We start from the raw sequence: 23833 nt of genomic DNA on the forward strand, positions 1-23833 counted from the left end.
AATTAAAAAATGCTTTTCAAGCCACTCCTCCTCCTTCTGCTGTACCTGTTACTGACATTATAGAAAATACTGAACCATTTTATGATGTGAATATGGAAGTTATGGATATCAAACCAACCGATGCTTGGCTAGCTTTGAAATATCTTTATGCTAGGAAATCAGGACACTCCAGTTGTTGGGTATGTTCTCATTTGAATGAGAAGACAATGAAGATTCCAATGGTAGCGGTTCCTATTAATATCTCACAGATTTTAATGAGTACTCCAAGTATCCATTATGGAAACTTTGTTGGGAGAGACAGACAGTTGGGAGAAATACAGATACAAGAGATAGTGGGAAGTTTATATGTCCCTGATTGGTGCATCAGAGGAATTTTAACCACTGGAGATGGCTGGTGTGGAAGTACTGTAGTCAGTGTCACCATGACTCCCGGCACCTTTGATAAGTTCAATGTTCAAAGTGTCACCAGAAGTTTGTTTCAATCATCCAAGAAAAAATCTTTGTATGAGGCTTATCTGAATTGGACTGGAGATGATCTGCCACATCAGTGGTTCCACGCTTTGGAGGCTGTGAACAATGCCAGGATGCAGGATCAGAAAGGCACAACGGTGTTGCTAATGCCTAGTGTGGGAAATAACATTCATTACTGTTGTGAAAACAAATGTTTCCAATATACAAACATGAGGAGAATCCGATGGTGTTACCTTGCCAAGTTGGTGCCGGTAATGGAGGTGCAGGATGAGACACATGTATTCACACCAGAACATCCCAGATATTTGTTAAATAGGAGGAAAAAAAAGATAACTTGTTTGAAACTGAGGACAGATGGTGGACTTTAGCCCCTTCATTTACAGGATGGGGATGGGAAATAATGAAAAGAATAAATAATTACACCAATATTATGGATGAAATAATAAACATAACTCAAAGTGATATAATGTTACTAAGTGAAGAATTAAAAATAGTGAGGACTACGTTGTTAAGGCAGCAATTAGAAATAGAGAGCTTAGCCGCTGCTGTGAGTACTGTAGACTATGTGCAGAGTGAATTGATCATAGTTGTTGCACTTGGATACATAATACTAGTGAAGAAGTACCTGATTATTCTGAGCTAATTGAGAAACATCATGAACAAGTAAATGAATTACAAGAAACGGCTAGGGCCTAGGGAGGGATGGCTGGAATCCCTTGGAAGGACTCAGTGATTGGCCGGATGGGTAAAACAATTGATAGTGTTGGGAATTTTAATACTGATAACTGGAATGATGGTTTGTTGTTGTATGCAGCTTGGACCAATGATGGTGATAAGTTGTAAAGATTGCTTGGTTGGATGGAAAATGAAAGATGAGAGTGAAGAGGCTGGAAGAATGTTGAAACAATTTCGAGAAATATGAGTGTAAAATCAATACTGATTGTGAAAAGAAAAAGGAGGGATTGTGGGAAAAAGAGCTTACTGTTTTTACAGAACTGTGAGAGGACATGCAGGCTTGTGAAGCAAATACATTGCATACATTTTAATCTCATGAGCTTAGCTTGAAACTTGAGAATTGCATCTAGGAAGGTCTCTGCTGAAAACCGGTCCTAACCAGAATCCTAACCAGAATCTATTGATACGATAGCAACTTTAGAGACAAGCCCTAGGAACTAACAACCATAAAAGGAAATTCGTATTCCCTTTAGGAGCTTTGGATAGGTTGTGACAACATGATTACAGTATGATTACAAAGCCAATGAAGAAGAGGTGGGAGGTAAATTTGTAATGGCAATGGAGAATATAAAGAATGGATATTGGATACTGCTAAGCTTGTAAGCCGCCCTGAGTCTTCGGAGAAGGGCGGGATATAAATGGAATTAAAATAAAATAAAATAAATAAATATTGAAGATTTAAGGTGTGTCCACTGCTTGCATGCACAGGAGCACCCCCTTTGCAAAGAGGTACAAATAAATTGCCATTGTTTTCTCTTGGATGTTTTGGCTTGTGAATTTTATTTCAACTAGACAACAAATCACTTACTTTCTGTCCTTCCCTCCCTCCCTCCCTTGCCTGCCTTCCAGGTGGCAGGAGAAGGGGGACCCCAATCTCATTGCATCACTTGCAATGTGGGCAAACTGTCCCCCTAAGGGTTCTGGAACCAACAGCCTGCCACTACTGTTCCTATTGAACCTGCTGCAGCCGCCTGCCATGGCGCTCCTTCTGAAAACCCTCTTTATCCATGCACTTGGCTGTCTTGCTGCAAACACCCAACAATATTTACTGATTGCCTGCGACTGACAATCCGCCTGGGAAGAAGACCAAAGCCTTCTCTGGCACTGGCCATCCGACCCCGGCCTTCCCTAAACCTTCCTCCGCACTCTGTGGACAGGAGCCAGAGAAGAGAGGGCAGCCAAGCCAAGGCTGAAGCGCAACAGCAGGAGAGGAGGTCTCGGAGCCAGCCGGGGGGGGGGGGGGGGCTGGGGCTTTCCAAGGAAAAGAACTTTGGCGGGCTGCCAAAGAACTGCAGGGCAGATTCTGTGCCCGGGAAGGAACCTCTCACAGTGGACTCAAAGTTGAAGCCTTGGATGGAAAAGCTTCAGGGAAGGGCCTCCTCTTGAGTTGTCAAGAACCTCAACATTCCCACAAACTCAACCGAACCTTGTAGCCTCTCAGGGACTCGGCACTTACCCTGGACACAAACTTTCACAGCTGCTAAGAGGTCCCAGGAAAATGCAGCTGCTTTACAGATTTGCATTCTTGTACTACATTCATGTTCCTGTGTGATCAAAGGCATCTCTTGGGAATTAAATGAAAAACACTGCACACTGTTCAACAGAGCACCATTATTTTTTTAAAAGAAACCCTTTAATATGATTTGTACTTGTACGTTGCCCACTTGCTTGACAGTAGGTCAAGCATGGCCACTTACTGAAATAAAGTAAAATTGCCTTCAAGTAAAGCTCAGTTCTTCTTTCCAAGAGCTCAGCAATGACTCTTCCTTGCCTTAACTTGCCTGGCTGGCCTTCTGGCCCAGCATTTCTGGTAGTAATCCTCTGTTAAAATAAGTTTCTTCTCTCAAGTTCTATTCCCCCAGCCTACCAGCATTTGGCTTCAACACTTCAGTGGGCCCGCGAACCAAAATGGTCTTCCAACCCAGCCCTACAAGATGGCTGTTCAGTGGAATAAGCACAAAGGCAACAAAAAGTGAAGCTCCATAGTTTTCTGTTCTGGATGAGACTTCTAATAAATTATTGTTGGATTGATTGATCTGTTTGATATTTTTGCTCATTAGAGATATTCTAAACTGAGAAATGCTTTATTTAACAAGTTTGGCCCAATAAGGCTACGTGGTTAGTTAGGTGAAATGGTCTAGGTTCTCCTGAAGCGGGTTGCACTCAAGGATCCCCAAGATCCCTTCCAACTCGGTTATTCTGCCAGGATTGGGCTACCGATTTGATGTTTCACTGTGTTCAGGGTGGTAGCTGGACTTTTTCATTTATGGCACTACTTTTATGCCCATCGTGCAGCTTCACCAAAAGGTCCAGGAAATGAACTTGTTTGATAAACTGACATCGTTCATCTGGATTGTGGGTGAAGATGCAGATGGAAGTCCATCAAGGTCTCTGGAGCCAAGAAATGAAAAACTCTTTTGTGGGACTGAAGTGGAGATGAGCTTATGGGAAGAGGTGTAGCTGAGAAAGCCAGAGAGATAGTTGCACGCACTGGGTGCGTGGCTCTCCCATCTGTTTCCCCAAATTGACTTGAGTGAAAACCGACTGAGGTCAGTAGCTGGTCATTCTATCGCTGTATCAGGATTTGTGTTTTCCTGAAGCCTGAGAAGCACCGTCAAGCAGGTCAGGACGTGTACTTCTGCATCAGGGTGGGGCATGTTTGCTGGTCCAGCTCTGCTACCGAACCCGCTTCCTAATCTCTCTCTTCTCTTCAAAAGAGGTTTTGCCTTTGTTACCAGGCATAGTACTTTTTTGTACCTTTGCTTTAAATTAACAATTTTAAAATTGTTTTGTGATCCCATCTTGTGCTGCATAGCAGAGAATGTGTTTTCAAAGTGCCTTAAAGTGTGTGCAGGAATCCTTGCTGGAAACTTTTCAAATATTCCCACTGAGAGTCTCGTTCTGAAGGAAGTGCCAGCTCCTCGGGTATTTGGTTAACAGGAGGCAAGGAAAGCCCCGGGGAGATTCTGCCAGGAAGCAGCGTCTGAAATGCGGGGCTTCCTGTGGGCGGGAGAGATTCATTTGAAGGCAGCCAGAAGTTTCCGTTATTTGACTTGCACCCGTGAAGCAACTGAGCAGCAGAGAAGCAGCAGCCCCTGAAAGGTGCATTTCAGAGCTTCACTTCTGCAAACAGCCAGGGAGGAGCAGGCACAAGCCAGGGAGCCTCCAGAAGCTGCTCTTTCTCTGCCTTCCCTCCTTCCCTAGTCTGGAGAAAAGAAGAAACAGGGGAGACATGATAGCAGTATTCCAGTATCTGAGGGGCTGCCACAAAGAGGAGGGGGTCAAACTATTCTCCAAAGCACCGAGGGCAGGATGAGAAACAATGGTTGGAAGCTGACCAAAGAGAGAAGCAATTAAGGAGAAACTTCCTGACAGTGAGGACAATTAACCAGTGGAACAAGCTTGCCTCCAGAAATCGTGGGCGCTCCATCACTGGAGGCTTTTAAGAAGACAGTCACTTGTTCTCCTGCTTGAGCAGGGGGCTGGACTAGAAGACCTCCAAGGTCCCTTCCAGCTCTGTTCTATTCTATTCCTTGGCTGAACAGGCTCCCTTCCCTGGAAATGGGCAGAGGCCGATTCCACAGGGCTCCAGCCCCGAGGTGCAGGCTGTGGACAAGGAGTGGAGACTGAAAGCTGATATCACAATTCTCTGGACTCATACAATGGAAGGAAAACTCAGCTCAACCTGAGGTTGCTGCGCGAAAGGCTTTTTCCAGTCGCAGCACCTCTGAATTGTCAGTGCCAGGTACTGCCAGGGTAGGCCCAGTGGGACCAACTCTAGAGCCAATCCAGAGCAAGGACAGCCACAGATCCCACGATTCGATCATTAATAATGTCCTGGGGGAGAAATGAACCAGAGGCTTTGACCTTCAGCACTAACATACTCTGAACACATTCAGACAAACTACATCCCCTCTTTCTCTCTCACGCTGAGCTCTCGCTGCAGTTGAGTCAATAGTGATGCTGGGCCCCACAGGTGCCATGTATTGAGGCAGCATAGTTTTGGAGCAGGGCCTGGATCCCCATTGTTTTCCTGCACATGATTGGGGTGGGAGGCAGGGAGGGTAGAAATCTGGTGCCCACCAGGTGTCTAACAACTTGCATAAGTACACCAATATGGCTAATTAAAAGCACCAAGTGGCCTCTTTATCACTTCAAACTGCAAGGAAGCTGAGGGTGTGCAATACGAAAAATCAGTAGGGCCAGAATTAATAAATTTTACTTAAATTCATTTTAAATTATTTGTTATCCTCTTTAATCATAACAACTCAAAAGCCACTCGGACAGGCAGTTTTTGCTGGAAGTGGGGAACTAAGGGCTTCAGGCTGAGCACCCCACAGGAGAGGGGGGATCTGAAAGGGGCTGAGCTCCGCATTTGGGCACTGGGTGTTTCCCTGCCCCGCACCTTTCTTCACACTGGGGGAACCTCCTTGATGCAGGCGGAAGAGGAGCAGAGTCCCTGGGGCACGCCGGGCTCTTTGCAGCGGAGGAAGTGAAAGGCAAAAGGCAAAAAGCAAAAAGTGAAAGGCAAAAAGCTGCCGCCGGGCATTTGCCTTTTACCCCCATCAGGTGGGTGCCAGCTCGGTCTCCGGAGCCAGAGGGACGGCAAGACAGCGGCCCCTCCAAAGGTTATTCGCCGTTTAATTAGTTATATCGATTCATACAGTTGCCCACTCGCCAGTGAGACCGGCTGGGCAAACGCCCCGTCCTCCTGGCCGGCCTCGTGCCCCAGACCGCGGAAAGCGCTTTCTCAGATGCGGCTTTCCACCCTTGAAAGGCGTCGGGACATTTCCCGAAGGGAGGCCGAGGGGCCTGCGGGGGTTCCCGGGGCAAGGCCAGCTGGATCGTCCCGTCTAGGGGCGTTCCAAAGGCCGGCAGGGACCAGAGTGGAGCCGGTCTTTCTACCCTCCCTACAGGAAATTCCTCCCGAGGCAGAACCGGGCTGACGGCTGCCTTCCCCTGGAACCGGAGGGCCGCCAAAGGCCGCGCTGAACAGGCCAGGAGGGGCCAGGGCCGCCCAGGAGCCCACCGCGAGGAGCCGTCCCCGCAAGGAGGCCACGGAGGCCATCTCGCCGCGGCCGAGAAATACCCGGCCAGACTGAGAGCCTCCAAGGCCGGCAACCCGAGACGGCCTCTTGGCCAGGAGAAGGCGGGGCGTCCCCGCGCCCCGTCGAGCCCGCACAAGTCCCCGGGGCAGCGGGCGCGGAGGAACGAGGCTCCGCTCCGCGCGAGAGCCGCGCCCGGGGCAGAAGAGGCAGCCGTCGGAGCTCCGCACTTACCATGGCCGGCGCCGGGAGCTGCAGCGGCGGGAGCGGACCTCGGGGAGCAGCCGGAGCACGTCCTCTGGCCGCCCGCGGGGCAGGAGTAGGCGGGACCCGCTGCTGCCCGACAGCTCGCCGCCCCTCCGGAGCTCTCGGGGGGCGGGACGCGGCGCTCGCCTCGAGGCAGGCCGAGGGCCGCCCTCCCCGCCTCCCGGAGCCCTGGCGGAGCCGCGAGCCCGCGGACGGTCGCGCCGGCCAGGAGCCCCGAGCGGAAGACCGCCGCCGCTCGCCCGCCCCGCCTGGGCTGCAGGGACCGCTGCTTCCCGCCCTCCTTAACTTCTGACCGTCGGGAGCGGCGTTCTTCTGCCTCGGGGCCTCCGCGGCGGCGGGTCCCGCTGGGCTCCAGAGGCGAGAGCGGTGGCATTTCCCCCTCCCGTCCTCCGATCCAGCACCCGAGATCGGGGCTCCGCCTGTCCGGATCAGGCCCGAGAGCCGCTTTGGACTGCGGTAGAGGCCGTGAAACTAAACTAGAGGCCCCCCTCTAGCGGGGTTTTCGGGGGGCTCCTGGTATCATTCCAGGAGGACTGGAATTGAATTCGGTCGCGAAGCGGTTCTGGGAACGGAAGGCCGCTCCGAGCCAGGCGCCTCCTGGCAGCAGAGCCGGACTGGTTCCAGGCCAGGAATCTTCGGAGCGGCAGCTCGTCCCGCTGAGCCGTTCCTGGGCCGTCTGGGCTGGAAGCAGCCTGCCCGCCCCCCCCTCGAACTGCCCGGCCTCAATTTAGCTGAAGTTGCCCCACCCGATTTGATGAAAAGTGCTCCAGCATCAACAGTCAGCTAGATTTCCTCCTTGGGCTGGATTTCTCTTCTCCAGGAAGCCTTCATCTTTGAGTATGTTAAATGGCCCACCACCCGGCTGGTGTCCTTCAATGCTGTTCTAGCATTTCTCAGAATCTGCTGGTGGGAGCTTCCTGTGGAGCCAGTGGCCAGCGCCTGATGGTCAGACAAGTATTTGGTGAATTCTGTGCTAATCCACGTTCGTCTCAGTCAAGATGGCGGTCTTTCTGGTTCTCTACTTTCTTTGCCATTCTTGCTGTTCCTAGTCCTAGTTCCAAGTGCTATAGTTTGGGGGGTGGAGATGGTGCTGGATAAGAGCGGGCAGGCGGGCAGCATAAGTAGATTTTCATAGACCGCTTGCTCTGCAGTCATCCCTCAGTTAGACGGGGGGGGGGCAGGCAAGGCTTCCTTTGCTAGGAGCAGATGTGAGGCAGAGCAAGCCGAGCGTCTCCGTTGCCATCCGCACCTGCCCTTGTAGATCTTGGACAGGGGGGGAAGGGAAGAGACTTTCTAGATGGCACCTTCAGGAGCTATTCTGGGGAGAATCAAACCCCACTAAGGACAACTTTGAAATCACCAGAGATTGTTTACCGTGCAGTGACCTTCTGCAGTAAAAGTTCCTCTCGCTGGAGCTCTGGAAATAATTAAGTGTTGCTTTTCTCCAGCAATTTACACAGGACGGGTCTAGAACTGGCACACACGCTCAGTGGGCCCAGGGCCCAAAGGCATTCCAAATGAGGGGCTGGGAGGAGGAGCTGCTGCACGCTTCTAAGTATGGAGCAGTCAAGGCACAAAATCTGCTGTTGGACTGCTTGATGCTCAACCTGCTTCTCAGCAAAGATACAGAAGATGTTTCTTTAAGGATAGCCAAATGGAAGCTAAACTAGGCATTGCACCTTCACTAGGACACCACTCGGTCTGCAAGGATGGCATCTGTCTCCAAGAAGGGAGCCCCCAATCTCCAAAAAATGCTACCTCATCCCCCCCTCACATGCACTGATAGCTCCACACGATTGGCCAGATGATACAGCAAGGACTGAGTGATGCAAAAGAGTCTGCTAAGGAAGGATAGATGTAGGATAACTCACCAGGGCCATTTTCAAGAGGCAACTGGACTTACTTGCTTTTCTTTGAAGACGTTTCGCTTCTTATCCAAAAAGCTTCTTCAGCTCTGAGAGCTTGGATGAGAAACGAAACATCTTCAAAGAAAAACCAAGAAAGCCCAGTTGTCTCTTGATAAAGCACCCTTGGGACAACCATGACCTGGATGATGGAGAATCTTCATAGACATTCACCACAGCCAGCTTGGTGTGGCCAGTTCACTGCCACTAGCTCCCCTTTCCTGCTTCTGTGCTAGGAACAAGCCTTCACCCTGAAGACTTCTTGGTGCCTCATTCTCCATGATGCAACCGGGGGCAGCAGGAACACAGGCGTCGCTTTGACAGGCAAGTGTGCTCCTTCTGGGTGGGGTGCTTTTTCACCCCCTCCAGAATGCCTTTTTCTTTGTGGGAACCGTGAGCTCCCTCTTGATGGCATCCAGATCCCAACATTTTGGGGATGCCAGATTGGAAAGTCCTTGCAGTTGGGTACTGAGTGCGTGTCAGAGCTGCTCAACAGTTGTTGACCTCTGTAATAACAAATTATCAAGTACAAGAAAAGAATTACGTTCTGCTTTATGTATTCCCAGCATAGGTTGTGTGTTTGTCCATCACTTTATTCTAGTGATGGATCAGATAAGTATGGTTGGCAATTTTGTTCGAGTTTTATATGTTTCTGTCATGACTGCCATTCTGCTACTTGCTTTGCATTGCATCTTGCCAGCCTGACACCTGCAACGGCAGGAGGGGGAGATATTGGAATGTGGGTGGCTGGAGGGGTCAGGTTTGAAGCAGAGCAGAGCCAGCCCTGATTGTGAGGGGCACCAATCAAGCACAACGTCAGCAAAAGGAATGCGGAGATGGGAAAGGCATGAACAGGGTCTGTTTCCAGAACAACATGAGAATTTTTAATTGGATATTTGGGAAGTTAATTACATCATTTTTGCACCAAGCCAACAGATTCTGTCTGCTCTAATCTGTAACCACTTTGTTCTCAGTAAAGTATACCCTTGGGAAAAAAATGAACCAGGAGTCTTTCTTTGCTAATTAAACCAAGTGGGATGGATGACAGTTTAATTAGACTGCAGCACTGTTTTAACTGTGTTTAATGCCAGTAGATTGAAAGTATCACACGCTTATCTGCAGGAGTTTAATTTGATGGATATATTACATTTTTAAAATAAATCACAGAATAATAACATTTTTCCACCTCCACAATCAGGGTTTATATAAGTATAAAATTTGAAAATGGAAGAAACAATTTTGCTGTAAGTCAAGGAAAAAGGGAAAAAAAACATTTAACCACAAAATATTTAGTAGCAAATACAAGAAACAAACAAATATGTTCATTTGCAAGAGGAAAAATAAGGAGTTATTTATAATCCCTTAATTGTAACCCCAAGTCATTTCCTAATGTGTAGTTCAAGATCTCAACCCTAATTATGCAGAACACAAAACCATTGTAAATTAGGCTGCCTGCCAGTTTATTGCAGTGATTCATCTGTTTATTTCCCATGACCCCTGCTTGGCCATTATTAAATGTTCTCATCTGAACTGAGAAACAGCCCTCATGAGTAAGAATGTGACAATTACAGTATCAAAGAAATAATAGGTAAAATCATTTTAAGCATGCTATACCTTATCCTAGCTCAGCTGAATAGTTTCTTCTAGCCCAGACATGTCAAACACAAGGCCCGGGGGCTGGATCCGGCCTGCAAAGTGGTTTCATGTGGCCCGCAAAGCCATCCTGGAAACTGAGGGAACGGCCCCTGCTGCCTTGGCCCTGGCCCAGGCCAGCTGGGAGCCAATGTACAATTTCATGGTGGTTATCTATGCTGAAATACATTTAGGCTTAGCTCCACAAGTCCGTCTGGAAACAGCGAAGGACCGGCCCCTGCCACGTCAGCACTGCCCCCTGGGTACATGCTGGGAAGGTATCACCCTTTGTGAGGAATGAAGAAATGCACCATTGCCTGGAAGTAGCTAGCACATGGCCCTGCCTACTTTGGGCAGGCTAGGGGCTGGGCAGCATTGCACTTCTCTTCAGATTCGTGCCACCCAGCTCAGCCTCTCAGCACTGTAAGGAGAGCGCCCTGCTGCCTGCCAAAACTGGGCAGGCTGGGGGCTGGGCAGCATTGCGCAGGTAACATTGACTCTCATGCTGCTCATGGCATCCCCTCCCCCAGAGCCCAACAAGCTGGATACATGAAGTAGGCGAGGGCCATGTGCTGGCCATTTCCAGGCGATCTAACAAAGAATTAAGGGAGACTGAGATGCATTTCTGACTCATTGGTCTTCATCAGTCAGACATACCCTTCTGAGATTCGAACCTGGGCTGATTGCACGTTAGGCAGTGTATTTACCTCTTGAGCCACAGGGTCTCTCGCTCTGTTAGCTTTCTGCAAGGGGAGAGATATGTGTCAAATGTTAACTATTTAGATTACCTTGTGTTCTGAACCAGCCCTCTTCTGGCCTTGTAATAAGGCAAACCCCTATTCAGAAAGAAGAGACTGGAGAGCGTCCAAGGCTAAAAGGCCTCTGCCAAGATTTATTACGCAGTTAACAAAAACACTAGAGCTTATCTTCTCAAGCGGAAAAGTTGCTTTCAGCAACCAGCCCCTCCCCAAACACTCCTTTTATAGAGAGCTCAGGGCGTGGTCTCCCTGTGCCTCCTCCCGAGGAGTCCCACAACCTTTCTTTGTTTGTTCCTGCTCGACTGCCTCCTGCGTCGGGCGTCCTTGAACAGGGCCAGCTGTGGGTCATCTTCCTCCGCACTCTCGGGCTCACGCAGCTGAGAAGAGGTCCCCGGCTGAGGGCTCTGCAAAGCCTCCGAACCATCATCAGCCGGTTCGTTTCCCTCCTCCCCCTCGTCTGAGTCATCCGATACATCGGAGCCGACTGTCGGACCCACAGGCTGGCCCTGAGTCACAACACTTTGCTAGGCCCCAAACATGGGGCAAATCTTTATTTCCTGTTTTCAGCCTTATCTCAAAGGCCATCGAACAGGCTGTAGTCACACCGGACAGTTCATATATTTGTGTAAATTACTAACAAAGAATTAAGGAAGACTGAGATGCATTTCTGACTCATTAGTCTTCATCAGTCAGAAATGCATCTCAGTCTCCCTTAATTCTTTGTTAGTAATTTACACAAATATATGAACTGTCCGGTGTGACTACAGCCTGTTCGATGGCCTTTGAGATAAGGCTGAAAACAGGAAATAAAGATTTGCCCCATGTTTGGGGCCCAGCAAGGTAATCTAAATAGTTAACATTTCTCTCTCTCTCTCTCTCTCTCTCTCTCTCTCTCTCTCTCTCTCTCTCTCTCTCTCTCTCTCTCTCTCTCTCTCTCTCTCTCTCTCTCACACACACACACACACACACACACACACACACACACACACATATATATATATATATATATATATATATATATATATATATATATATATATATATATATATATATATAAAATCCCATTTATATCCTGCCCTTCTCCGAAGACTCAGGGCGGCTTACAATTTAAGCACAAACCAATGTGCTTAGCAATAGCCTTTATTCTATGTATATGCCGGCTTATTAGGGCTTTCGGGGGCCCCCAAGCGGCATTATTACAAAGTCAGCTTATTGCCCCCAACAATCTGGGTCCTCATTTTACCTACCTCGGAAGGATGGAAGGCTGAGTCAACCTTGAGCCTGGTGGGATGCGAACCTGCACTAATTGCAGGCAGCTGGTGTTGCTTAAGGAGGCATTAGCCCACTGCTCCACCAAGGCTCCCAGCACTCTGTTCTAAGGAAGGAAGGAAGGAAGGAGAGGGAGGGAAGGAGAGGGAGGGTCTGAGGGAAGTCCAGCCTTAGTCCTGCCCTGCTGCCCTTTAACCATTCCCTTGCCCCCTCCCTCTGGCCTATCCTGGGGGGGTCTCCCATCCTATTGCTAAGGAAGCTTTGGATACAAAGCCAGGTCTCCTCACATGGAGAGGGAGTGGGCCACCCTCTTGACTTTGCCCTCGTACCCATCATGAGCAACCTGGCTAAAGATTCAAGGTGCTGGTGATGACCTATAAAGCCCTAAATGGCCTGGGTCCGGGATATTTGAGGGAACACCTCCTGCCAGCATCAAACTCCCTTCGTCCAGTGCGCTCGCACAGGGAGGGTCTTCTCAAGGTGCAGCCGGTAAAAGATTGCCGGCGGATAACACCCAGGGGGAGGGCCTTCTCTGTGGGTGCGCCTGCCCTCTGGAACCAGCTGCCCGTGGAGCTTAGGACCGCCCCTGACCTTCGTTCATTCCGCCGGGACCTGAAGACCTGGCTCTTTGAGCTCTCCGGCCCAGGCTGAGAATTTTTAACTGAGGTTTTTAGTTAAGGGATAATTTAATCTTTTTAAATTGTTTTTTAACTTTTGTATTTCGTACTGTTTGATTTTAAATACCCTGTAAACTGCCCTGAGTCCTTCGGGAAAGGGCAGTATATAAATTTAATAAAATTAAATTAAATTAAATTAAATTAAACAAGCACAGCAGCAGCAGCCTTGAGGAGGAGGTAACTGCAGCTGAGCGCCCCATTGGGGAAGTGGGGCTGGGCTTAGTGCCGTGGGTGCTTGAGCGCTGGGCTGGGCATTTGACCTCCGTGCCACCGTCCAGCCCCCCCGCATGACCTGAGAGGAACAGTAAGGCTCCTCCAGTGGACCATGCCTTGGCACTTGCCCTGGTCCCATCTCCTGCCAGAGACCCTCAGATCTGTCCCACTCCTGCCCAGGCCCCCATAGGCACCCTTGACATGACCGATGTAGAACTGGCCATGCCCACCCAGTAGGCCACATGCACTCCAGCCATGCCCATCCAGTAGACCACGCCCACCCTGGCCACACACAACCTCCCCCTCCGAGGGCAACCACAATGCTGATGTGGCCCTCAGTGAAATTGAGTTCGACACCCCTGTTCTAGCCTATTTTGGTTAGATAAGGTAGTCAAGCATTATGTATTAGTACATCTGCCAGAAAAAAACCCTAACGAATGATCTGGACTAAATCAGCTGAAGTTTAGCTCTGGGTTCTAAATATTCTACCCATCTGGGCCAATAGAGAGGAAAAAGGAGGATTCTAGAGGTTAATTGGTCACTGACCTCGAGCCAGACATCCTAGAATGTGAAGTGAAGTGGGCCTTAGAAAAGCTGAGCAACAACAAAGCTAGTGGATGTGACAGTATCCCAGCTGAGCTATTCAAAATCTTAAAAGACGATGCAGTAAAAGTGCTACACTCAATTTGCCAGCAAATTTGGAAAACTCAACAGTGGCCACAGGATTGGAAAAGATCATTTACATTCCAATTCCAAAGAAAGGCAGTGCCAAAGAATGTTCAAACTATCGCACCATTGCACTCATTTCTCATGCTAGTAAAGTTATGCTTAAAATCCTACAGGCTAGACTCCAGCAGTATGTGGATCGAGAACTACCAGAAGTACAGGCAGGATTTCGAAGAGGCAGAGGAACCAGAGATCAAATTGCCAACATACGCTGGATCATGGAGAAAGCTAGAGAGTTCCAGAAAAACATCTACTTCTGCTTCATTGACTATGCTAAAGGCTTTGATTGTGTGGATCATAACAAACTCTGGCAAGTCCTTAAAGAGATGGGCATACCAGACCATCTTATTTGTCTCTTGAGAAATCTATATGCGGGTCAAGAAGCAACAGTGAGAACTGGACACGGAACTACTGATTGGTTCAAAATTGGGAAAGGAGTCCGGCAAGGCTGTATACTGTCGCCTTGCCTATTTAACTTATATGCAGAGCACATCATGAGAAAGGCAGGGCTAGATGAATCAAAAGTTGGAATTCAGATTGCCGGAAAAAAAATCAACAACCTAAGATATGCAGATGATACCACTCTAATGGCAGAAAGTGAAGAAGAACTAAAGAGCCTCTTGTTGCGGGTGAAGAAGGAGAGTGCAAAACTTAGGTTGAAACTAAACATTAAGAAAACCAAGATCATGGCATCTGGCCCTCTCAATTCCTGGCAAATAGATGGGGAAGAAATGGAGGTAGTGACAGATTTTATTTTCCTGGGCTCCAAGATCACTGCAGATGGGGACTGTAGCCAAGAAATTAAAAGACGCTTGCTCCTGGGGAGGAAAGCCATGGCAAATCTAGACAGCACACTAAAAAGCAGAGACATCACCCTTTCCACAAAAGTGCGTATAGTCAAGGCTATGGTCTTCCCAGTTGCAATGTATGGCAGTGAAAGCTGGACCATAAGAAAGGCTGAGCGCCAAAGAATTGAAGCCTTTGAACTATGGTGCTGGAGAAGACTCCTGCGAGTTCCTTGGACTGCAAGGCGATCAAACCGGTCAGTCCTAGAGGAGATCAACACTGACTGCTCTTTAGAAGGCCAGATCCTGAAGCTAAAACTCAAATACTTTGGCCACCTAATGAGAAGGAAGGACTCACTGGAGAAGAGCCTAATGCTGGGAAAGATTGAGGGCAATAGAAGAAGGGGACGACAGAGAATGAGGTGGCTGGATGGAGTCACTGAAGCAGTAGGCGTGAGCTTAGATGGACTCCAGAAGATGGTAGAGGACAGGAAGGCCTGGAGGAACATTGTCCATAGGGTCGCAATGGGTCGGACACGATTTCGCAACTAACAACAACAAAGAGGTTAATTCTTGGTATAGTCCTCTGGAGTGGCAGAATTTATCTTATTTCATTAATTCATTTACAGATGGTGGAGCAATATTTCAGATGTTATGTTTCATACCAATAAACAAACTGGACCGACCTCCTCCCTTTTGCAGAGGTGGCTTACAATAATTCTGTTCACAGCAGCACTGGCTATGCACCTTTCAGAGTAGCCACAGGAAAAAGAGTTCAGCCCAATACCTGAATACCCTCAAATGCCCTCTGCTTCCCAGACACTTGATCAATGGGTGAGGGGGTGGGAAGAAGTTTGGAGAAACACGAAAACTGCTTTAAAAAAGACTTCTGAGACCTATAAAAAGCAAGCTGATAAAAAGAGGGCTCCCCAAAGAACATTCACCTTGCCTGGGAGACACCCCCCCGCCCATCGTCCTGGAGCATGCCCTGGGTCTCCTGGGGGGAAGGGGCCACCGGCTGCACTTTTGCTGCAGGGCCACCGAGGCTCCGGCTGTGGGCGCAACTTGCACTCCCTTTGGGACCCCTCCTGACTGTCCTGTGGCTGCTGGCGGGGCCGTAGCACTCCCCCAATGGGCTGGGATGCGAGTGCACAGGCAGTCCGGCCCCGATGGGAGTGAGCGCTGGCCGGGCTGTTGCCTCTGCCGCTTCTCCCGCCTGGCCACCGGGAGGCCCGCTGAAGCAAAACTCGCAGTGACAGGAGTCCCTCGGCAAATCGGCTGGGAGTGGCAGGCAGGGCAGGAGTGTTGGTGAAGCATTGCTGGGGAAATGCGGGCGTGGAAATGCGGCCAGTGCAGACCGTCCCACTCGGCTCTGGGAGTGCATGCCAGGGGTGCTGGCTACCCCATCACGATGTTCCTAGGTGGTCCTTTGGCCGGAAGGGATTTCAGCACACTTAAAAAGACAAGTTCCTGGTGAATAGTGAATTTATTCAGGTCTTAAGATCTGTGTGCAACCAGTTAGAATACTTTTCTTGTGCTTTCCTTTGATAGAATGCCATTTTATAGAAAGTTATTTTGTATGTTCAGGGCCTCAAGAGATTAATACACAGGAACTAGAAGCAAATAATAGGCGGTGTGGCAGGGAACTTGCCAAAGATGGTGATGTAAGCACAAATATTTTTCCATGTCCTTTAAAAAATATGTAATTCATTTACAGTTTTTGTAAGCTGTTTGTTTCCCAAAAACTGTTTTCATAGCTAGCTCATTTTAAAAGGTTAAGTATTTTGTTATTGGGAAATGCAGAAATGGTAACAACACTCTTGTAGCTTTTTTAAGCCATCAATCTTGAATTTCCTGAATGGACCCAAAACATACAAAGTATGAAAGTGTAGGTCCCTAGCAGCTTACTTAAGTTCGGAACTTAAAGTCACTCTTTAGAATACAACTATTTCTTCAATTATTATTTCTTCTTGCAAGGATTCCTGGTGATAGACAGGTGTCAGTGTTGGCTTTGATCTGCTGGTCACATACACCAACCGTCACATTATCTTCAAACGCAACACACTAAATCAGCCCTGCAGTGGCTCCGTCAGTTTGCAGCCCCAGAGAAATATCGCTTTCAGGGGGCTTCCCTCTCTTTTTGGGCTGGTTCTCCATTGCTAGAAGGTGAAAGGATCACATCGGCACTCGCTCTTCTTGTAGACTTCGGTGGTCACCAGCAGTTGCTGGAGGGAAGCAGATCAGTATCATTTGTTCGTTGAACTCACTGAAGCAACAGCAGGTAGGAGGGGAAAAAATAAAATATTAAAGACTCTCTCCAGAGTTATTCATGTTTCCACAGATATACAGAAATCTGTGTTTAGGGTAATAGCAGACACCAGCGTGTCACCATTACCCACAGAGACCAAATCTGCTTCCCAGGGACAAAGATTTGTCATGCTTTTCCCCAAAAGAAATCTGCTCAGGGCTTTTAAAGAGCCGAAATCTGCTCAGGGCTTTTAAAGAGCCGGCTGGATGTGTTTCTATAATGTATTGGACTTAATTGCTGCAATCAGTTGCACAATGTAGTGTCCTTAATTGCTGTACTTAAGTGAATGATTGCTTAACGGTTCTTGTTGCTGCAACCCAGACTGTCTGTCTCCAAGATGTTTTGGGTGGGAATTGTTACTTTAAATCTATTGGTTGCTGCCTACAGGTGAACCGTATATATAGCTGTTCAGCAGCCATTAGAGCTGCTTCTGTTGTTACTTAATAAACATGCTTGCTGTTTCACCGCTCTGCCTCGTCAATGCCTAACTGAACCAAGAACTTAACAGTGGCAACGAAGGTGGGATGTGCTGCTTAATCATGAGAGCCTGAAGCCACTAGGGGGTGAAGCCGGGCACCATAGCCTGGCAGGAACTATGTTTCCCCCCCCCTCGGTCTGTCAGCAAGCCACGCTGGAGACCACCACACCCTAAGGATCCATCCTAGGGCCAGCACAGAAGCCAGCAGCACAAGGCATTGCGAGCAAGAAGCAACTCACCATGGCGAAAGTCGGGAAACTGGAGGAATTCGACATGGCACACCCCGAGAGGTGGAGTTCTTACATCTCTCGCGTCGAGAATTATCTCCGTGCTAATGAGGTTAGCGAACACCAGTTGAAAGCCGCGACACTCCTGTGCGTATGCGGCCCAACTACCTTTGATATAGCCGAGAACCTGGTCTCCCCTGCTCTGCTCGAGTCGGTCACCTACACGGATCTGAAGAAGTTCAGGGACCACTTCGAGCCGAAACTATCCATCATAGCGTGGAGGCACACATTTGAGTGGCGGGAGCAACAGCCAGGAGAGTCCGCCATTGAGTTCATAGCCACCCTCCGACAGACATATTGACTATGTAACTTTGCAAACCTCAAGAAAAGACTGAGGGACCGGCGAGTCTGCGGCCTACACAACCGAGAGCTCCAGCAGAAGCTTTTCACAAAGGAGACCCTCTCACTACAAGACGCCTTGAAGGAGGTGATGGCCAATGAAGCCGCCAGAGGGGCTGTTAAAGCTTTGTGGCCCTCCATGAACACACACAGCCCAGAAACCGTCCACCACAAGAACACTGAACACGCAGAAGGTTCTGACTTGGATCTCGAAATCAACCAGCTGAGGAAGCAACCGGAGAGGGGACCATGGCCAGCTGACAAGGCAGTTCCCTTACCTCGATGCATGGGCTGTGGAGGTCGCCATAGATGCTAGGACTGCAAGCCACATTGCTGCCATCTGCAGAGGTCACCAAAGAGACGGGCTGCCAGATGACACATTCAGGAGAGGTACCGGTGCCCCGGGGCAACACAGAGTAGGGTTTTGCTCCAGCCGGAGGAGTGTGTACAGGACTGGTGCCCATTGCCCCCTTAAACAGAAGGTTAGACTTCAGGTCAAGCTTCAGGGAGTTCCATGCAGCATGGAATGGGACACAGGGTCAGCCCTATCCATTATCTCCTAAGGGACCTTCCAGCACATTTGCAGCCGCAGTGGCAGACGAGCCAAGCTCAGGCCGTCAAACCTTTTGCTCACAGACTTCCCAAATTCCTGTGTGGTGATCAAGGGCGAGGCCTCGCTCCACGTACAGTTCAAGGGGGTTGATGATCCACAAGACGTCATAGTCATGGAAGGACATTGCACAAGCCTCATTGGCTTAGATTGGTTTGATGCCTTGGGCATCCATGTGACCGGCATCCACAAAATGCAAGCCGCGGATTTGTCAGCAGTTTGCCACGAGTTTGCTGATGTGTTCAGCCCAAGTTTAGGAAAATACAAGAGGCCGGCTATTGCCCTTCACGTTGATCCTACAGTAACCCCGATACGGATCAAGCCTCGGAGAGTGCCTTTCACCCTCAAACCCAAAATAGATGCAGAGCTGGACAAGCTTGTGCAGCAGGGGGTGTTACAACCAGTTGATAGTGGGGTGTGGGAGACCTCCATAGTTATGCCACTTAAGGCCAATGGGGAGGTCCGCATATGTGTAGATTACAAGTGCATGATTAACCGTGCACTTCAACAACATGCGTACCTGGTGCCTGTGGTCAGCCACATTCTGGCATCCCTGCAGGGGGGTCACATCTTCACAAAATTAGATTTGGTGCAAGCCTACCAGCAGCTGCCCATGGACGACAGCATGGCAGATGCTCGGACAATTGTCACCCACAGGGGGGCTTTCAGGGTTAAGCGTCTCCAATTCGGGGTCAAAGTTGCCCCCAGGCTTTTCCAGGGAGTGATGGAGTGTACGCTCAAGGAATCCCAGGGGTGTGCCCCTAATTTGATGATGTCTTCATCGCCGGGGAGTCAAGGGAAATACTAGCAGAATGGCTCAAGGCCGGCCTTCAGCGGTTCCGCAAAGCGGGGCTGAAGCTAAAAAAAGAGAAGTGTAAGATTGGGGTAGACTTGATCGAGTTCCTCGGTTACGACATAGATGCCGCAGGCATTCACCTGGTGGATTCAAAGCTAAAGGCAATCCAGCAGGCTCCCTGCCCTAAGTCTAAGGGGGAGCTTCAAGCCTTCTTGGGACTCCTGAATTTTTACCATGCCTTCCTCCCACACAAGGCCGCAGTTACACAGGCTCTTAGACAAGAAGGCCCAGTGGCAGCTGACAACTTCATCACCCAAAAGGTAGAGGAGGTAACTAGAGGGAGAGCTATACTGGACCTTATTCTTACCAACAGAGAAGTGATAGAGGGGGTTGAAGTTGTAGGAACTTTAGAGGAGAGTGACCTTGTTATATTGGAATTCAATATAAAACAGACACAAGCAACAGAACACAATTAAAGCAATGTGTGAAGCCTTCTTGAAAATGTTAAAAGGACTGGATTGTAGACTGGTGATAGATGATGTTGTATCCCTCCGGCTCTGTTGAGAGAAAGAAGGCTGTTCAATTTTCACTACTCATGTGACCCTGATGACAGATAAACCTCCAAGTGGCCTCAACAACTCTAAAAGAATGCAAATTACCAGCTGTCTGCAAGGAGTATAACTTCCCGATCACCTAGTTGGAGCTGAAGAAGCTTCTTGGATGAGAAGCCAAATGTCTTTAAAGAAAAAAAAGGCCAGTTGCCTCGTGAAAAAGCATCTTTTTGACAACTATGACCTGGATGACTGACAGTCTCCATAGACATTTGGCTGACAAATCACACTCATTGTGTAGTCCTTAATGGAACTACATCCACGTGGAGGGAAGTAAGCAATGAGGTATCTCAGGGTTCTAGTTTAGGCCTAATACTCTTCAATATCTTCATAAACAATTTAGATGAGGAAATTAGAAGGGGAACTCATCAAATCTGCAGACAACACTAAGCTGGCAGGAATAGCCAATACCCCAGAAGACAAGTAAGGTTTTACCCTTAAGCAAGAAAAATAGGGACCACTACGGTGGGAAGGTAACAGCGTTCCGTGCGCCTTTGGCGTCTAGTCATGCCGGCCACATGACCACGGAGACATCCTCGGACAAGCGCTGGCTCTTCGGCTTTGAAACGGAGATGAGCACCGGCCCCTAGAGTCGGAAACGCCTAGCACGCATGTGCGGGGGAACCTTTACCTTTTTAAGAAAAACCAATTGTATAGGTATACAGTAGATTAGGTGAAAATTGGCTTAATGCCAGAAACTGTGAGAGGATCTGCCTCAATTAGATCTCCCAAGAAAGCAGAATTCTTTTTTTATTGAAAAGTTTTTCAATACATTTTATCTTTAACAAAACAACCCCTCCCAACCCACCCACCCCTTCCCAACCCAGCCCAATCCTCCCCCCTCCCCTTCCCCCCTCCCCGACTTCCCAGAGCTAAATACAAGGTATAAAAGTAAAAACAATCATAATCTACCATATGCTAACAACAATAAGTTATTAAGTCTATCGCACTTTAACTCTTATAAAATGACTACAAGCAATATAAATATCACATCAACACTTATTCAAATGCTAAATGAAACTTTTTAGTCCCATATTTATTCTGGATGTAATCAATCCATTAAGAAAGCAGAATTCTTGAAACAGGCATTGTTTCAAAAGGAACTTTTATTGAGAGTTAGTAATAGCAGTAGAGAAAAACAAGATCTGAAGATCTCCAGTGTCCAACCATCCATTTGAAATCCAGCCAATCCATAGGTGCTATTTTGTTTTGAGAACCTGGTGATTTAGCGCCTGGTGAAAAGCCCCACTCTAGGGGAGGGCTTTTCAATTGTTAATTTTTTGGTTCATTTTATTATGGTTGTCTTTTGTCATGGTCTCAAAGTCTCTCTCAGTTCTTATTTCCCAACGGTCCCAGGCTCTGTTGTGTGGAGATAAGGCAGATGTCTTCAGGCCACATTCCTTTTTCATGGAGGGAGGCATCTTCCCAGAGGAAAAAGCAGAGCAAAACAAATACATTCCCCAGCAATCAGCCCCTTCCCACCAGAATGGCAGACCCCAAAAATGAGTACATAAGCAAAGCAGTACTAGAGGGGTCAGACATACAGCCCCTGTAATAGAACAACAAATCCACGTGGAAAAGAAAAGAGGGAAGGATAAGAGAGGAAAACAAACACATCAATCAGGTTTATCAGGATAGTGTGCATGAAACCACTTGAGTAATCTAGAACAGGGTTTTTCAACCTTTTCACCCATTGTACCACTTTTAGGATATGGCAACATCCGAGTACCACCAGTCGCCTAGCAAGGTGTCAAAAACTTGATGACCCCCCAAAAAAGGAAAAAAGTGATGAAGTACAGGTAGTCCTCGACTTACAACAGTTTGCTTAGTGACTGTTCGAAGTTACAATGGCACTGAAAAAGTGCCCCCCAAGCCACAGCCGAGCAAGACACCTGCCTGCCCACCAGGTTGCGCTCTTCCTCCTGTCCGAGGTTTTCATTGTTGTGATATTTCTGTTGAGGATTGGCAGCGGGGGTCGGGTGGGGTGTTTGGTTTTTATTCCCCCCATCTGCTGGGTGGTTGCAGCAGGTTTTGGTCACTTCACATGACCCTGGGACACTGTTACCGTCATAAATATTAATCAGTTGCCAAGCATCTGAACGTAAATCACAAGACCCTGGAGATGCTGCAACATTCCAGCTGATCGGTGCTTCCTCTGGGCTCAGCAGAAGTGCCAGGATCAGTGCCGAGCTCCAGCCGTCTCTCGATCAGACTTGTGCGGTGCTGCCACCGGTTCAGCTCACTCCCCTCCCCCGCTATCTCTTTTCTAGGATGGTCGCATACCACCTGTCAGGTGCCAATGTACCACAGGTGGTACCTATCCCACTGGTTGAAAAGCCCCGCTCTAGGGGAGGGCTTTTCAATTGTTAATTTTTTGGTTCATTTTATTATGGTTGTCTTTTGTCATGGTTTTTCCTTGTATCTTACTTGTGAGAGGAAATTGCTTCTTGATCATTTGTAATGTCGCTTGCATCTCCTTCTGGAAGTTGCTAGCTTTTTCTTGTTGGAGCATTGTTTCAATTGATCTCTGATACACCGGGCTTGCTGAGGTGGAGGATGGGGCTGAAGGCGCTTTCTTATCAGTTTTATTTAAATTCGGAACACTCATTTTATTTCTACCCCCCCAACTCCTTTTTCAAAATCTAAGGCTTTTTCCCCACACCCGCCTTCAACCAAGCCATTAAGACTATATTCAACACAATATATCTTTCTCTTCTCTTTTCAGCTATAATCCACAGGACTTTGAAGGTCAGGAACATCAATGAGTTTAAACTGTAAACTATGTCCAGACATCTAACCGAGTTCTAAGTTTCTAGACAAAATATTAGATAAGTTCAGTAAATGGTTTAGTGTAGTTCTTTGCTCTTGCCACTAGATGTCCTCAGATGCCCATTTTGTAATTTTCCAGTTAGTTTCCAGGGGTGTCAAACTCAAGTTCATTGAGGGCTGCATCAGCATTGCGGTTGCCCTCAAGGGGCCGGGCGGGTATGGCCAGGGTGGGTGTGGCCTACTGGGTGGGTGTGGCTAGAGTGCGTATGGCCTGCTGGGTGGGCGTGGCTAGCTCTACATCGTTGGCATCAAGGGTGCCTATGGGGGCCTGGGCAGGAGTGGGACAGATCTCAGGGTCTCTGGCAGGAGGAGGGTCTCTGGGCCAGGGCCAAGGCAGTGGGGGCCATTCCCTCACTGTTTCCAGGATGGTTTTGCGGGCCACATGAAACCACTTCACGGGCCGGATCTGGCCCCCGGGCCTTGTGTTTGATATGTCTGGTTTAGACCAAGTTTGATCCAATATTCTCCAAAAAAATATAAAATATAAAAAAAGAAAAAAATTAAAACTCCCCAAACTTTTCTTTTTTCTGTTCTCTCTGTTATATCAACAATGATGTTGTAGACATCTCTGTTTCTCCAAAACACTTAAACTGCTACCTTTTTCTGGGGGGAGGGCTAACCCCCCCCTAACTATGGAAAATTGCTTTCAGATGCTTTTTTCCCCAGAACAAGATTCTATCGATCAGCTTGTTCATCTGTAGGAACTCAGAAATCCATTGCTTGATTATCTTTTACAGGATTTTCTCGGGTATTGATGCTAATCAGTTATAGTTTCCTAGGTCCTCCTTTTCCCACCTTTCTCAAAGATTGGAACCACGTTGGTTTTTTCTCAGCCCCCCCGGCACTTCTCTGTGCTATAGGAGTCCTGAAAGATTTTATTCAGTGGTTCCAAGGCCAGATCTGCCAGCTCCTTCAGTATCCTGGGATGTAATCCATCTGATCCCAGAGATTTGAACTAAATAGAGAACACAAAAGGGACCTTGGAGGCCTTCTAGTCCCACGTCACTCATCTAAAGTGGATAAATGTTCTTCTAGCAATTTCTTACCTATTTTGACCTGCATGCCTGTCCAGTGAGCCTAGAACACAGAATAA

At 48.3% G+C, this 23833-nt stretch overlaps 1 protein-coding gene across 1 annotated transcript in view; it reads right to left on the reverse strand.

Annotated features, from left to right (window-relative positions):
- The window catches only part of VAMP5 (vesicle associated membrane protein 5), a gene marked incomplete at its 5' end in the record, with an annotated part of 36012 nt that extends 20146 nt beyond the window's left edge, over positions 1 to 15866 (reverse strand). The window contains 2 exons of the mRNA XM_083368869.1: positions 6486 to 6989; positions 15432 to 15866. Of these exons, the coding sequence (XP_083224995.1) occupies positions 6486 to 6989; positions 15432 to 15866 (939 nt within the window). The remainder of the gene's footprint in view (positions 1 to 6485; positions 6990 to 15431) is intronic.
- Positions 15867 to 23833: the final 7967 nt, after the last annotated feature.

This window comes from Vipera ursinii, assembly GCF_947247035.1.
Source record: "Vipera ursinii genome assembly, chromosome: 8".
NCBI classification, from domain to species: Eukaryota; Metazoa; Chordata; class Lepidosauria; order Squamata; family Viperidae; genus Vipera; species Vipera ursinii.